Source organism: Schistocerca piceifrons, chromosome 3 (assembly GCF_021461385.2).
Source record: "Schistocerca piceifrons isolate TAMUIC-IGC-003096 chromosome 3, iqSchPice1.1, whole genome shotgun sequence".
Taxonomy (NCBI): Eukaryota; Metazoa; Arthropoda; class Insecta; order Orthoptera; family Acrididae; genus Schistocerca; species Schistocerca piceifrons.
Genome location: NC_060140.1, coordinates 33839770 through 33857403, shown reverse-complemented (window position 1 = coordinate 33857403; position 17634 = coordinate 33839770). Strand labels below are relative to the sequence as shown.

Here is a 17634-nt window from a genome sequence, read left to right as displayed (position 1 = left end):
GACAATGTATAGTGCCCCCCCCCCCCTCCCCCCCCATGAACCATGGACCTTGCCGTTGGTGGGGAGGCTTGCGTGCCTCAGCGATACAGATAGCCGTACCGTAGGTACAGCAACAATGGAGGGGTATCTGTTGAGAGGCCAGACAAAAGTGTAGTTCCTGAAGAAAGGCAGCAGCCTTTTCAGTAGTTGCGATGGCAACAGTCTGGTTGATTGACTGATCTGGCCATGTAACAATAACCAAAACGGCCTTGCTGAGCTGGTACTGCGAACGGCTGAAAGCAAGGGGAAACTATGGCCGTAATTTTTCCCGAGGGCATGCAGCTTTACTGTATGATTAAATGATGATGGCGTCCTCTTGGGTAAAATATTCCGGAGGGAAAATAGTCCCCCATTCTGGAGGTAAAATAGTCCCCCATTCTGATCTCCGGGCGGGGACTACTCAAGAGGATGTCGTTATCAGGAGAAAGAAAACTGGCATTCTACGGATCGGAGCGTGGAATGTCAGATCCCTTAATAGGGCAGGTAGGTTAGAAAATTTAAAAAGGGAAATGGGTAGGTTAAAGTTAGATATAGTGGGAATTAGTGAAGTTCGGTGGCAGGAGGAACAAGACTTCTGGTCAGGTGACTACAGGGTTATCAACGCAAAGTCAAATAGGGGCAATGCAGGAGTAGGTTTAATAATGAATAGGAAAATAGGAGTGTGGGTAAGCTACTACAAACAGCATAGTGAACGCATTATTGTGGCCAAGATAGACACGAAGCCCACACCTACTACAGTAGTACAAGTTTATATGCCAACTAGCTCTGCAGACGACAAAGAAATTGAAGAAATGTATGAGGAAATAAAAGAAATTATTCAGATAGTGAAGGGAGACGAAAATTTAATAGTCATGGGTGACTGGAATTCGAGTGTAGGAAAAGGGAGAGAAGGAAACGTAGTAGGTGAATATGGATTGGGGATAAGAAATGAAAGAGGAAGCCGCCTGGTAGAATTTTGCACAGAGCACAACTTGATCATAGCTAACACTTGGTTTAAGAATCATGATAGAAGGTTGTATACATGGAAGAACCCTGGAGATACTAAAAGGTATCAGATAGATTATATAATGGTAAGACAGAGATTTAGGAACCAGATTTTAAATTTTAAGACATTTCCAGGGGCAGATGTGGACTCTGACTACAATCTATTGGTTATGACCTGTAGATTAAAACTGAAGAAACTGCAAAAAGGTGGGAATTTAAGGAGATGGGACCTGGATAAACTAAAAGAACCAGAGGTTGCACAGAGTTTCAGGGAGAGCATAAGAGAACAATTGACAGGAATGGGGGAAAGAAATACCGTAGAAGAGGAATGGGTAGCTTTGAGGGATGAAGTAGTGAAGGCAGCAAAGGATCAAATAGGTAAAAAGACGAGGGCTAGTAGAAATCCTTGGGTAACAGAAGAAATATTGAATTTATTTGATGAAAGGAGAAAATATAAAAATGCAGTAAATGAAGCACGCAAAAAGGAATACAAACGTCTCAAAAATGAGAGCGACAGGAAGTGCAAAACGGCTAAGCAGGGATGGCTAGAGGCCAAATGTAAGGATGTACAGGCTTATCTCACTAGGGGTAAGATAGATACTGCCTACAGGAAAATTAAAGAGACCTTTGAAGATAAGAGAACCACTTGTATGAACATCGAGAGCTCAGATGGAAACCTAGTTCTAAGCAAAGAAGGGAAAGAAGAAAGGTGGAAGGAGTATATAGAGGGTCTATACAAGGCCGATGTACTTGAGGACAATATTATGGAAATGGAAGTGGATGTAGATGAAGATGAAATGGGAGATACGATACTGCGTGAAGAGTTTGACAGAGCACTGAAAGACCTGAGTCGAAACAAGGCCCCCGGAGTAGACAACATTCCATTGGAACTACTGACGGCCTTGGGAGAGCCAATCCTGACAAAACTCTACCATCTGGTGGGCAAGATGTATGAAACAGGTGAAATACCCTCAGACTTCAAGAAGAATATAATAATTCCAATCCCAAAGAAAGTAGGTGTTGACCGATGTGAAAATTACCGGACAATCAGTTTAATAAGCCACAGCTGCAAAATACTAACACGAATTCTTTACAGATGAATGGAAAAACTAGTAGAAGCCGGCCTCGGGGAAGATCAGTTTGGATTCCGTAGAAATACTGGAACACGTGAGGCAATACTGACCCTACGACTTATCTTAGAAGAAAGATTAAGGAAAGGCAAACCTACGTTTCTAGCATTTGTAGACTTAGAGAAAGCTTTTGACAATGTTGACTGGAATACTCTCTTTCAAATTCTAAAGGTGGCAGGGGTAAAATACAGGGAGCGAAAGGCTATTTACAATTTGTACAGAAACCAGATGGCAGTTATAAGAGTCGAGGGACATGAAAGGGAAGCAGCGGTTGGGAAGGGAGTAAGACAGGGTTGTAGCCTCTCCCCGACGTTATTCAATCTGTATATTGAGCAAGCAGTAAAGGAAACAAAAGAAAAATTCGGAGTAGGTATTAAAATCCATGGAGAAGAAATAAAAACTTTGAGGTTCGCCGATGACATTGTAATTCTGTCAGAGACAGCAAAGGACTTGGAAGAGCAGTTGAACGGAATGGACAGTGTCTTGAAAGGAGGATATAAGATGAACATCAACAAAAGCAAAATGAGGATAATGGAATGTAGTCGAATTAAGTTAGGTGATGCTGAGGAATTAGATGAGGAAATGAGACACTTAAAGTAGTAAAGGAGTTTTGCTATTTGGGGAGCAAAATAACTGATGATGGTCGAAGTAGAGAGGATATAAAATGTAGACTGGAAATGGCAAGGAAAGCGTTTCTGAAGAAGAGAAATTTGTTAACATCGAGTATAGATTTAAGTGTCAGGAAGTCGTTTCTGAAAGTATTTGTATGGAGTGTAGCCATGTATGGAAGTGAAACATGGACAGTAAATAGTTTGGACAAGAAGAGAATAGAAGCTTTCGAAATGTGGTGCTACAGAAGAATGCTGAAGATTAGATGGGTAGATCACATAACTAATGAGGAAGTATTGAATAGGATTGGGGAGAAGAGAAGTTTGTGGCACAACTTGACCAGATGAAGGGATCGGTTGGTAGGACATGTTCTGAGGCATCAAGGGATCAGCAATTTAGTATTGGAGGGCAGCGTGGAGGGTAAAAATCGTGGGGGGAGACCAAGAGATGAATACACTAAGCAGATTCAGAAGGATGTAGGTTGCAGTAGGTACTGCGAGACGAAGAAGCTTGCACTGGATTGAGTAGCATGGAGAGCTGCATCAAACCAGTCTCAGGACTGAAGACCACAACAACAACAACAACAACAATGTATAGTGTCAGTTTCTACTATTATTCTGAGGATATATAAAGGCCCGGTTTTTGGTCCCAAAACAGTCAGCCCAGGGCCGATTTTCAGACAGGGAGTCTGTATCAGTTTCAAGTAACAATAATACGTTAACGATGGAATTAGTGTGACACAAGTAGGCCATGTGTTAAAACACTGACAGTGTCTGTTCAATTTGTTTCAGAACTATTATTCTGCAAGAACTGTGAATTGTGTGGTTAGGTATTTACTGCTCATAGATGTTCAACATCAAACTATTGTAGCAGTATGCTGATGTTTGTTTTCAAGCTATTAATGGGGATTATCATTCACCAATGGTGAACTGGCTATGTAACTGTGTGATATTGGGGGACTGCGAAAAGTGAAAACTGAAATGCAACTATGCAACTGTCAGTTTCATCATTTACAGTAGTCAGTGTTGAACTTCCACCACCAATTTTTCAGCCAGTATAACAACACAGTATTTCGACACCGAGGACTATCAATGAAGAAATAAAGCAGGTGAACATCACAACGAGGTGATCAACTGCAAAACGGCATGCTCGAAATCCACATCATGTAGTGGTTAGTGAATTGTAAGACTCGTGCCACCATAGCAGCTGGGCATGAATCATACATCACCTTACAAACACAGCTGGTGAGAGAAATGGGGCAGTAAGTAGAAGTAAGGTGTTAGTCCTTACCGGGCTTCAGTATGGGAATGACATTAACTTCCTGCAAGCATTTGGGAAACATGTCCGCTGCCCAGAAGCAATTGCATGTATGAAGGAGAAAAGGCTTTCCCACAAGAGAAAGGTTCTACAACATATGAATGTGAACCATGTCCAGCCTTGGAGTGGGATGAAGTGAAAGCATGACCTAGCTCCCTCATAGTAATGACAGCGCTATAAAATGGTCACGATTCTGAGAAGAGAAGGGTATCGCCCGAGCCACCTCCACTCGTTTCCGACAGAGGAAGGCAGAGTGATAGTGGGTGGAGCTCAAAATCTCTGCAAAATAACGGCCCAAGGTGTTGGAAATAGCAAGAGGATCCACTATATCATCTGCTACCGTCAGGCTGGAAATTGGGGAATGGGCATTGGTCCCACAGGGCATTGGAAGTTGGCCCACAGGAAGGAAGAGGGAGTGGAACCGTTAATATCCAGCTAACTTTTTTGTTATCGCAAAGAATGTGACAACACTGTGCACACTTCTGTTTATAATGACTGCAGTTTGCACTCTTAGGATGATGGTCAAAAACACAGAGCGCACAACTCCGAATGCGAATAGCATCGCGGGTTGCCTCAGTCCACCAAGGGACTGGGACACGGCACGTTCAAGAGGAAGTGCGAGGAATGGAGCATTCTGTGGCGGTATGGATAATATTTGTAAGATATTATAACTGGTCATCATAACTGGGGAAATGTTGTTCACTGAAGGTCACCAGGGAGGAGTGAAGCCTCCAGTCAGCTGCCATTTTGGTGTGCATGTAGGGAGGGGAGGTAGAAGTTAGCAAACTGACAGCACACGGGAAATGATCACACAAGTATGTGTAAAAGAGAATGGATCACTCGAGACGATGGGCAAGCTGGGCAGTGCAGAAGGGATGGTCCAAATGGGAATAGGTGTCCGTGGAGTCTGAAAAGGACGTGGGTGCTCCCGCAATAAAACAAATGCAGTTATATTGATTGAGAAGGTCAGCCAAGATAGCACCCCTCTGACAAGTTCTGGGAGAACCCCAAAGCGGATGGTGAGCATTAAACTCGCCCATCAGCAGGAAGGGGCAAGGGAGTTGCCCAATAACCTGGGGGGAAGTGTGCCCTGGTGAAACTAAATGACGGAGGGATGTAAATGGTACAAAGAGAAAATGTGAAGTAAGGAAGGAAAAGGCGGACTGCAACAGCTCGAAGCCAGGTATTCAGGGAGATGGGTTGGTTTCTGGGATTGAAGGGACCAGACTGCTACGGCCATCGGTCATTCAGGGAGATGGTTTGACTATGAATGTCATACCAGATGAGCAGCATGACTCCCTCACGAGTTGGAATGCCATCGACAGTGGGAAGGTTAATGGGGACTGGAAGGAAATCCGAGAGATTGAAGCAGTTGTGAGGACGCAATTTTGTTTCCTGGAGACAGAGAACAAGCAGACGCCGCAATTCCAAGAGGATCTGCAATTCCTCTTTGTTGGACTTAGGCTGTGAATGTTCCATTAGAGGGAAGTCATGAAGATGTAAGGGGAGGAGGAAAAAAAATGAAGGGGTGTCACCTCAGCGACAAGCCGAGTGTCAGCTTACAAAGACACTGCTACAGGGAGGAGAGGCTGGAGGATCCTGCGCACCAAGAGATCTGTAGAGGCAATGGCATTCTCCCTCTGTCAGTCCGCAGAGTCCAGGGCAGAAAAATGGTTGGCGGTGCTCACCGGTGACACTGAGTTCAGCTGGGTGAGGGTATCACATAGCGGCACCGTTCAATAGGATCTCCGAGCCAGCAAAGGAAACGACCGTTGGGGTACGCGAGTATTCCTGCTGTCCTTTCCAGCCTGCCAGTTGTGTAGCAGATGATTTCTCCCCAAGTGGCAAAAATTTAGTAGTTTGTTGCACAGCTGGAGGAGGAGACAGGGAGGCTACCATGACACTGAATGATTGTACAATCATGGTTCTGAATTTGAGGTAGCACGTCTGCATGGCCATGTCCTTCGTGGAGCAAGGACAGTACTGCAAGTCCAGGATGGCAGAATGCAAGGTTTCCGACTAGCCAACAACTTGAGAGTGACAGGGTAAGGTACTTTTTCCTTCACCCGGATCTCCCGTAACTTCATAGCCTGCTTTGACCTTTGATAGAAGCACCACTATATCAAAAGGGAGAAAAAGAGTGCTTGTGACCCGAAAGACTGCAATGACGTCTTGGATTTCTACATCTGTCAGACCATGAAGTACCCCAGTATAAATAACATTATGGGAAGAATTTAGCGATTGATGAGCCTAGACATGAGCAGGATAGCTGTAGAGGAGTGAAGCTGCAAGCAGCTGTGCTTGAGAACCAGAAGTAGTTTCCGAAAGCAAAGTGCCATTGCATAAATGAGAGCAACTTTCCACAGGGCCGGCAATTTTATCAACACCTTTCTGAATAATCAGTGGATTTACCAATGCAAAGGACTGACTGTTTTCAGTGTGTGAAACCACATGTAACTGTGGTGCAGCTGGGAGGGTCTGAGTCGTGGAGTTCCATTCCGTTTACGTTTAGTGGCCATTGAATGTGAAGACGACAATTGGCTCAATGCATGGAAATTCCCCAAGATTGCCAGTGTCTCCAATGGCATGCTCCTTTCAACTCATGGACACCCCTCAGAGGGGGATGCATCTGCCTTAGGTGACCGTCCACACCTCAGATCACACCTCACGAACACCTGACAGGGGGACCATTCAGCAATTTTGGAGGTAGCAGCTCAGGCAATCGCCTTAGCCTGTTACGGGCCCTGTCGACCCTGAGCTGGGAATTACATGTTACCCAGTCACCTGTTACACGTCAGATACACAGATCGGCTTTCAGGAGCACACAGGGAGGAAGAAGAGAAAGAGGGACCTCAAACACCGAAGCTGAGGAAGGGTAGGAGAAGGGGAATGATGAAAGAAAAATGGAAGGATAAACATTGGAGAGACTGTTCTGATGTTGCCTACCGAAAATGAAGAACACATTCCCGAAAACATCTGAGACGTGTTTCCCAAGGGAGGGGACAAAGAACAAGAGGTTAAACATGCGGCACGGAAAGGAGAAGATACTGCAACAGCTGGGGACCCGTGGTAGCCAAGCACGAACCTACCAAAGGGCGATGAGTCCCCTCAGGGGCTTTCTAGGGTTTAAATTGCCAACAAGGAAAAGTCCACACTACGACGAAGGATCACAATGCTTGAAGAGAAGACACAAAACACAAATCAACATGTTTTCACAACAAGCAGCAATAATGAGCATAGTAGATTTATGACGATCAGGCCATCTGATGAGAGTGAAAAAGAATCAAATGGTTTCAGCAATATTTGAATAGTCCTCTGACAAAAGACAACGAGGGGACCCAGGAATCCACAGCTAAATTAAAACTTATGGCACACTGCCCATATACCGTATGGATGCACTTGCCTTGGGGATGCCAACGGAACGCATATCCCATCAGCTTGACCTCCGTCCTTAAGCACGTTTAGCACGATTCCAAAGCCGTTTGACCAAGTAATGTGGAGGTACTTACAACATTGTTCCATAGCCAGAGGCCAGTGCTTATTGGGTATGAGAGAAGTACAAGGACTGAGTTATCTGTAGTTCATTTGCAGGCACTCTTGTGGATCAAAATGGAGTAGGAATCTGAAGGAGTCCTATATCTTAATATATTTTATATTAGTATACAGGGTCAGAAATTAAAAATACCGACAGAGAGAATTCGTATCTCCAGATGAGAAAGAGAGAGAGAGAGAGAGAGAGAGAGAGAGAGAGAGAGAGAGAGAGAGAGAGAGAGAGGATTCATATGTCTGTTTGTTGTCTGTCAAGTGGCTTGCACTGTGAACACTGTGCACTAGTTCAGTACCATTGAGACTTCCATATACTGATTTACACATTATTTTTCTATGCAGATAGTGGTAAAGACCATTAGTCACCATCTCTGGTACCTGGTCATGTGTGAAAGAAAGCAAGATGATTGGAACTAGACTATCAGTCACAGCTGCCAGTTTTCAGGTGCCGCTGAGGAGTTTCATTATTTTAATTATTTTGTTGACAACTGCACGATTCGAGACATCAAATGTGAAACAAATCAGTATGCTTACAACATTGTTGCAAAATGAAACGTAAAGGCAGTCTAAAAAAAAACTGTATGGCATATAGGCTATGTGGTGAAGTTACTTGAAATTTACTAGTGTCTCAGTATTATTTTGCGTATGTGCACCCTCCGATTGTCCAAACTCAGTCAACAGACTCATGTTTTGGCGTCAGGATCTGCAAGTACATCATTGAGTCATGAGCAATTCTGTGCTATAGTGTTTATGTTACACTTCAATGACAATGTTACATGTCACCGAGAGGCAGAGGAAAGCACAACCCGTGTCATAAGGTGAGGCCTTTCTTTGATTTCTTCTTAAGGAAAGAAAAGAAATCAACATATGGCACTGTTGGCCAGGAAGCCCCATCCAGGGAAGTTCGGCCGCCAAGTGCAATCTTATTTCAGTCGACAACACATTGGGCGAATTGCATGCCGGCGATGAGGATGAAATGAAGACAACACAACACCCAGTCCACGAGTGGAGAAAGTCTCTAGCCCAGCCAGGAATAGAAATTGGGCCCACTGCATTGGAGGCAAGCACGTTATCACCAGTTAAGCCTGTGGACTTCATACGAGCAATAATCTTCCAATACATGAGGCAATGTGTCCTTTTTGTGGCAGGGTCGGGCTTAGGATGCACATGAAAAATGAACCTTAGTTTCTCCATGTTTGGTGAGTACTGCTACTCTGCAACTGTGTACCGAACTGATTACTAACGACTCCAACTGCTGCTACCTCACGAGCAGTTTCAGCTTTTGCATTTTCAATAAAAAAGCTGTGATCATTCTTGGAGTAAAATAAAGGGTTTTTTAGCAATCAAAACAGAGAACTACATTTGAAGGCATCACACTGCTTGATGATACATAGGTTTATGCAAATTTTATATTGACAGAAGGATGAACAGACTTTATTGCCAAAAGAACAAAAAAAGGTTCAATATTAAAGGATTACGGGATAACTGTCTTTCATGCTGACTCAAGTCATGACTTCATTTCACACTTCTTTTGCTCTTTTGCTCCAGAAAAGATTACCACAAGGTAATAAAATATTGCCAGTTTTCACGGAATGGTTTTAATTTTCTGCTCCAAAATGTTTCCCCGTATTCAACAGTAGCAGTAATTGGCATGTGCTATGAAGAAATGAATAACAATGCAGTAGAGAAAAGCGGATATTTTGTTTTTAGTATAGACTGAACCTGACATAAGGCCAATATAAACATTTTTAAAGCTGCAAAAGACAAACCCTACGCTATCAAGTTAAACTGGTATGGTGAAAAGTCAAGAGCACAATCAAGCTTCCTTCATATCATGCTCAGTTAAGTCCTATAAAACTTATATAGGCATAGAAGTAAAGTTATGTGGTAAATACCCATGCCCTTGCAGATACATGGAGCCAAGAGGACCAACTGTCTCTACAACCTATATTCCAGCAATCCTTAACAATTTCAAGACAACTTCTGTGTCGAAAGACAGTAATGATTCTTCCCGTGAGAGAGTCACTCCTTACACCACAATCATTAGTAGTTATAAAACACTAATAACACAGGTGTCCTGTTCGGTATTGCTTGCTTATTAATTAATACTTCATTGAGAGCTGTTTAATGACTACATACAAAAACCAGGAGTGAGGCATCCTACATGCAAGCACTTGCAACACTGCTCTCCACGGCATGAAACTATTAAAAGTTACAAATTATTTTGAACACACAATAGAAAAAAATTGGGCAAAGGCACTAAACAATATTTCAGCTCCAGTGCCAAAACCACATATCCTGTTTTCTCAGCACTCAGTGATTACCTAAAGCCTTTCATTGGCTAGGTGGTCTGACACAAAGAACAAGCGATGTCAGCACAGCATTCCAAAAGGCACTTACCTCAGTTGTAACTTTAGTCATATGTGCTAGTCTGTTCCTGGGATGAAGTCTAAAACAGTGGCAGTTCCAACCATACTGCTTTTCCTCTATAACGTGCAGGGTGGTAATGGGTTTATTTCTCATAACCAAAGGAATGATAGTTTCAAATAACCAATGAGAGGCAAGATATACATTACTACAGACTAAAGAAAATATCAATAGATTGCTGTTTATGTAGTCTAGCTCAAAAACCATAACAGCACACAGGTCATTCATAACTACTACAGCATAGTATACTTTAGAAAGTTTTTAACAATAATAAGTAGTCATAAGAGTGAGTTCTTTAGAACTTCATACTGCAGAGGTGGCAGCATGTTGCAAGTTTGCATGAAAGTAATCCCTCTTTAACAACACTAAGCAAACATGGAAAATTAAATAGAATATTTCATTGTTCACATTGTACGTAAGTGACAATCTACAAATAAAATTCAATCCCACTAATACCAGAAAGTTTTCTGAATTGCAATGATTCAGAATTGAAATACATACCTCAAAGGTGACATAAGCAAATCCTTTCCCAATACCAGTTTTCATGTCTCTTACAATTCTGATGTCCAGTATCCTACCACATTTCTCAAATATTCTCCAAATTTCTTCTTCTTCAGTTGCTTTAATTAGAAAAGATGCCAAAGTACAATACACTTCATATTATATGAGTAAAATAATATATATGGGGGAAAATAAAACCTTTCAACTTACAGAATGGAACATTTCCTAAGAAAACAGATCTCTTTTGATCATGCTTATTTGAGTTCAAGGCTTCATCCACAAAGATGTGATGATCTTCAACAAGTGTTCCATTTGCAGCTAGTGCAGATAATGCATCTTCTTTAAGTTTAAAGCGAACAAATGCTGAAATAGTTGATCTCTCAGCATGAAATTTGTTCTTGATTACAGCAAATTTCTTTGAGATTTTTATGTCCTCCACAGCAGCACATCTTAACCTTATTGATTCAATTTCACCAAATTCTTTAAAGATTTTCTTTATCTTCTTTTTATTTAAAGTGTGTGGAAGGTTTTTCACAAAAATTGTTCTTTCTTCTTGCTCTGTGTCGCGGGTAGGTTTTCCATTATTCTGCTTTAATCGTATACGTTTCAGTGCATTAAAGGCATTATTGCTCACATTTCCGCTATCATTAAGGTCAGGTGTTAAACTAACATGATCTGTAGCATCTGCATCTGATATTTCTTCAGAACTGTTTTCTGTTCTGTAAGACAAAAACAGAAAATGTAAATGAACCAAAGATTCTATGCACCAAAGTAGTCTACAACGAAAACTATCCAAGTAGGGGAGGGAGTGGGGAAAAAAAAGGCTCTAAAGATGAGTTACTCTTAGAACCCCAAGCCAATAAAGGAACAATATATTGAATGGATTTATTGTATTTATTTTTTATTTTCTCGAACATTTCAAGAAGGAAGATTTCACCTCTTACAGCTATCATTTTTCTGAAGCTTGATACCAGTGCAATAAGGCCACAAAAACAAAATCTGAGGTCAGTTGGACAGTGTTTGGCAAGGAAACTGACTGTGTTATTCTGTTAAGTAACAATCCTAGTAACTGCTTTCTGCAATTCACTTAAACTGCAAAAAATCTAAATGACAATGGATGGTAGAGATTTGAAGCCATCTCTTTAGAAATTAAGTTTCTTGTATTAACCATTGAAATTTGTTTTTCCAGTCTTACAAATTAATAAATAAAAATATTTGCTTGTAACAACAAATCGAAAAGATGCAATCTGACGTTTTATCCATCATCATCAAATCTGTAAGTCAGTAGGCTACTCTGAGGTAATTTGTACACATCATGAAGTAGTTTAAGTGCAGTATTGTGGTGGCATTGCTCCTGAAGTAGCAGTACTCAATAAACAGACTAACAGGCACACTGAAATATGGTGATAAACAGCAACAGGAAAGTAGGTGCAGCAGACAGCGTAAACTCACAGGGGCGAGTTCGTGTGGAGAGGCAACTCGTGAATATTAACATCCCTGCCATTCAGTGGTGAGATGGCCTGCTAAGCCAACAAAAGAAAGCTATTATATACACTCATTAGCCAGGATGTTGTTACCAGTGGCCTACTATCAATATAAACCCGCCCAGGAGATAGCAGCATCACCTGGTGAGGAGTGACTGCTAGTCAGATCACACGCACTGCATGCAGTATTAAGGAGTGTGCTGTCTGTGTGGAAAATGGGGAAGGTGCATGATCTGAGTTTGACGAGCAGATTGTGATGGCCTGGGGGCTTGGCACGAGCGTTTTGGAAACTTGTCAGGTGTTCGGGGAGTGTTGAGGTATCTTCAACACGTGGCAAAATCAAGGTAAAACCATGTCAGATGACATGGGGTTTGGCAGCCACTCCTCATTACAGATGTCAGATGTCTTTTTTACAGGTAATGAACTGTGACGGAACTAATATCAGACCTTAATGCTGGACACAGTACAAGTGTGTGTTAACACTCAGTGCACCGAACACTCCTAACAATGACTCATGCATGTGCCAATGTTAAAACCACATCAGCAACTACGACTGAAATGGGCATGTGACCATAGTCTGATGAATCACAATACCTTCTTCATAATGCCAGTGGGAGGGTGCAAGACTGTCCTCTTCCAGGGGAACAGCTCCTTGGCACATGTACTGTGGTAAAAAGACAAGCTGGTGGTGGATCCATTGTGCTCTGGAGAAAATTCCGAGGGCATTCATGGGTCCAGTGGAGCTCGTGCAAGACAATATGACAACCAAGGAGTATCATACACTTGATGCAGACCACGTACACCACTTCATGAATATGTTTCCTGATGGCAGTGGCATTTCTCAACAAGATAACGCACCATGTCACTAGGCCAATAATGTGATGGAGTGGTTCGCCGAACACAATGGCAAGTTCCAATTGATGTGCTGGTCACCCCCCCCCCCTTCCCCAACTCACCAGATATGAACCCAATCAAACATGTCTGGGATGTCAAAACCATCATGTGTCAGGGCACTGAAAAGCTCCCACTTTGTAAATGGGGCGTTACAGGGTTCACTGTGGTGTGTACTGAATGAAATCACTTTCCCCTTCCAGCCTCCGTTTTGACAGTGCAAAAGGCTGGGGAGGGGAGGGGGGGGGGGGGGGGGGTAATTCTCCAACACAGAGACTTCAAGCAAAGTGTTCGGCAATAGCGTTTGCGTCAGTAGATAACACGCCATTTATGTTAACACTGGGAACACCTGTTGGGGTCTGGTACCCGAAAACAAATTTGATCTTAGCCTAGACTTGGGAAGGCGACATACGGCACCTAATGTTCGAGACGTATCTCTCCAAACACTCCTGCTTCCGTCGTTTGTTAAAATGGCGAACGCAGACACGGAGCCGTTTAAAGGCTATGAGGGGCTCCAGGGAAGGACGCCGCTTATGTCACTGCATAGCTCGCCGATGCTCCTTAATTTCTTCAGCAACTTCTGGCGACCACCAAGGGACAGCCTTTCGCCGCGGCCACCCTACAGAGCGAGGGATCGTGTTTTCTACCACAGAAACGATAGTTGCAGTCACCTGCCCAACCATCACATCGATGTTACCGTGTGGGAAAGATTCAACAGTGACAGCAGAGATGAAAGTTTCCCAGTTCACTTTGTTTAAAGCCCATCTGGGCAGGTGTCCGTGGACCGGGGTAGTGACAAAAGATGGGGAAGTGGTCAACACCACACAGGCCGTCATGTGCTCTCCAGTGGATAGATGGGAGAAGGCCAGGGGAGATCAATACGTGCCATGTGTCACACTGAAATGTGCGGGGGCACCTGTATTTAAGAGGTAGAGGTGGAGTTGTGACTGTAAATTTTCGACCTCCCTACCTTGGCCAGTAAGCACAGTGTCACCCCACAAGGGGTTATGAGCATTAAAATCTCCCAAAAGTAGGAAACGTTTAGTGAGCTGATCAATCAGTGCAGCAAATACGTTCAGGGGTACCGCATCATCTGGAGGAAGATATACGTTGCAGGCAGTTATTTCCTGTGTTGTCCTCATCCTGATAGCTACAGCTTCAAGAGGGGTTTGAAGGGGTACATGCTCATTGCATACTGAGTTCAGGACACAGACACAAACTGCACCTGACACCCAATTATAGTCACTACGGTTCCTGTAATACCCCTTATAGCCACAGAGGGGAGGGGTCCACATTGCTGGGAACCAGGTTTCCTGAAGGGCAATGCAGAAAGCATGTGTAAAGCTGAACAGTTGCCGTAGCTCAGTCAGGCGGTGGAAAAAAAAACATCACAATTCCACTGGAGGATGGCTAGGAAGGCACGGAACATTCAATGAGGCAGTTTACACCTCAGGGTCACCTGCTGCCAGCGATTTATTTCCTGAGCAGTTTGTATCAAGGGGGCAGGTGTAGTCTTATGGCTCAGAGAGCCAACCGGAATTTGCGGAACGGATGGGGCTACAACTGTTCTTGTAACGGCGGCATAAGAGATGGTCACAGGATGAAGATGCTCTAATTTCTTCTTAGCCTCAAGTATACGTCAGTTGGTCCAGGGTCTCGTATTCCACGATTTTCCTTCCGCGATGTAAAATCCAACATTCTGGCGAGCAAGGGGAACAATGCTCTCCGCAATTGACAAAGATGGGAGGTGGGGCACGTGGACTATTGGGATGTGGTGGGTGCCCACATCTCTACATGTGACACTGGAAATATAGTGGGAACACATATGGCCGAACATGCTGCACTTAAAGTGCCGCATAGGAGGAGGGATGTATGGCTTTACATTACAGCAATAGACCATCACCTTGACCTTCTCAAGCAATGTGCCACACTCGAAGGCCAAGATGGAGGCACCGATGGCAACCTGATTATCCCTCGGACCCTGATGGACGCGCCGGATGAAATGAATGCCTCGTCACTCTAAGTTGGCATGCAGCTCGTCGTCAGATTGCAAAAGAAGGTCTCTTGGGCAGAGGATGCTGTTTTTATCAAGACTGACCCTGACCGCATTTTGGACAAGCCCACCACCTCCCCAAACTTGTCCTCTAGATGGTCAACAAAAACTGTTGCTTCATTGAAATAAAGGAGTCCCCATCGATACGTTTTGTTTTCTTTTCTTTTAGGGCGCAAAAAACAACTCGGGTCATATGCACCCAAGTCAAAACTATAGAACACAAACACAGAGATGAGGGGAACAACTATATGTCAGTCTCAAAGGACAGAATAGGAGACAGCTAAAAAAGGCACGTGGAAAAAGGGCTAAAAGAAACATCATACAAAAATGGAGGTCCAAAACTCAAAATTAAATGGCGTTCTCTATGGCAGACAAAAATTAAAACGCAGTTGACAGCCTACACGTCATTTGCTAAAATGGCTGATAAATCAGATGGCAAACCCAAGCTGGAACGTAAATTGGTAAAAAAGGGCATTCCAGCAGGAAGTGGTGGACAGTTAAAATTTGGGCGCAATGCGTACGAAGTGGTGGGGCAGCGCAGCGCCACTGAGCAAGTGATGATGGCCCAGTACGCAGCCGAATTAAGATAATCTCCTCCGGGGGGAGGGGGGGGGTGGGGGGGGGCCCTTAGTAAGCTAAAGCTTATCCCGTTGAAGGGAGGACCATTGGAAATGCCAAAGGGACACCACCTCCTTGACAGATGGCAATGCAGAGATCACTGGAGGGAACAGAGGTACTCGCAGGCTGAGGCTGAGGTAAGAGGACTGCAGCCTTGGCATCAGTGTCAGCAGCCTCATTTCCTGGCAGACCGACATGACCAGGGGCCCACAGATACACGACATTGGCTCCACCATGAGCGAGCAAGGGACAGTTTCCCTGTACCCACTGCACTAAGGGATGAGCAGTGTACAGCGCAGAGACTTTGGAGGGTGCTGAGTGAGTCCAAGCAGAGGACACAAAGGGGAAGGCAGTGTCGCCAGATGTACTCTATGGCCTGATACAAGGCGAAAAACTCAGCCGTAAGTACAGAGAAGTGAGCCGGAAGCCGATATTGAAAGACACGGGTGCCAATGACAAAGGTACACCAGAACCCACAGTCAGTCCGAGGGCCATCAGTGTACACAAAGGTACTATCGTTAAGTTCCATGCCCACGTCATGAAACTGAAGGCGATAGACCGAGGCTGGAGTAGTGTCCTTAGCAAGTGAATGAAGGCCAAGGTTAACATGGGCCGCTTCACCAAGCCAAGACAGTGAAGGGTTCGCACCCACTGGGAAAGTTGCAGGTACCAGAAGTTAAACCGCCATATCAAGTGGCGAAAGTGGACTCCAGGAGGTAACAGAAGAGGAACGAGCCCCATACTGATGATCTAAGGAATCATCAAAGAAGGAGGCATAGGAGGGGTGGCCACCTGCTGAGGAGGAAGTCACAGAGGCAGGACAGTGGTATTTCAGCAGCTTCAGCATACAGACTCTCAACTGAGCTGGTCTAAAAGGTGCTGGTGGCCAAACCGATGCCATGATGATGGATAGTTTTGAGACTGCGTAAAAGGGATGGGCATGCAATGCATGAACAAAGCACCCATAGTCGAGTTTCGAACGAACAAGGGATTGGTACAAACGGAGGAGGGTGGTTCGATCGGCACCTCAAGAAGTTCCATTGATGACACGTAGGATATTGACGGACTGGGTGCAGTTGGCTGTCAGGTAAGAGACATGGGAGGACAAAGAGAGTTTCCTATCTAGCATGAGCCCCAGGAATTTCGTAGTGTCAACGAACAAAAGGGCAATATGCCCAAGATGTAGAGATGGTGGGAGAAACCATTTGCACCGCCAGAAATTCATACATATAGTTTTGTCAGTGGAAAAGCGAAAGACATTGGCGATGCTCCAGGAGTGAAGACAATCAAGACAGTGCTGAAAATGCCGCTCAGTTAAGACAGATCTGTGGAGAACTGCCAAAGATGGCAAAATCATCGACAAAAAGGGAGCAGGAGACGCCTGGTGGGCGACAGACCATGATAGGGTTAGTGGTAACAGCAAAGAGGATGATGCTCACGACAGAATGCTGAGGCATACCATCTTCCTGAATAAAGGTGTCCAACTACCCTATTTACTCGAATCTAAGCCGCACTCGAATCTAAGCCGCACTCGAATCTAAGCCGCACTCGAATCTAAGCCGCACTCGAATCTAAGCCGCACATGAAAAATGAGACTCGAAATCAAGGGAAAAAAAAATTTCCCGAATCTAAGCCGCACCTGAAATTTGAGACTTGAAATTCAAGGGGAGAGAAAAGTTTTAGGCCGCACCTCCAAATCTAAACAAAGTTGGTCCATTGTAATATGAGACACAATTTAGGTCGAATGAATGACGATACAGTTACAGTAGTTTGGTTCGAGTCGTAAGCTTAAAGCTTTACCAGGTAGCCATTGCTATGCGTCAGGCGCTCCGTCCGTATTTATACGGGTACCCCCTTCCTTTTTGACGTGCTTCGTCTGGTTTGAATTGATTGCTTATTTTTCTTTGATCTGATAAGTGCCGTTCTTTTTGTTATAGGTGTTTATGTCACTCTAAGCTGAAAATGCATTATTGCACTGTGTCATGCATTGTTTGTCACATTCTGATAATGAGTGTTTACGGCCTGTCGCCGCTTG

The 17634-nt window shown here is 44.0% G+C and overlaps 1 protein-coding gene across 2 annotated transcripts in view; it reads right to left on the bottom strand.

The window, feature by feature from the left end:
• Positions 1-17634, bottom strand: part of LOC124789970 (RNA-binding protein 34-like) — a 96968-nt gene that overhangs the window by 22809 nt on the left and 56525 nt on the right. For both annotated transcript variants that reach the window (XM_047257505.1, XM_047257506.1), the window contains exons 3-4: positions 10764-11272; positions 10554-10672 (exon numbers count right to left, since the gene is read on the bottom strand). In XM_047257505.1, the coding sequence (XP_047113461.1) occupies positions 10554-10672; positions 10764-11272 (628 nt within the window). The remainder of the gene's footprint in view (positions 1-10553; positions 10673-10763; positions 11273-17634) is intronic.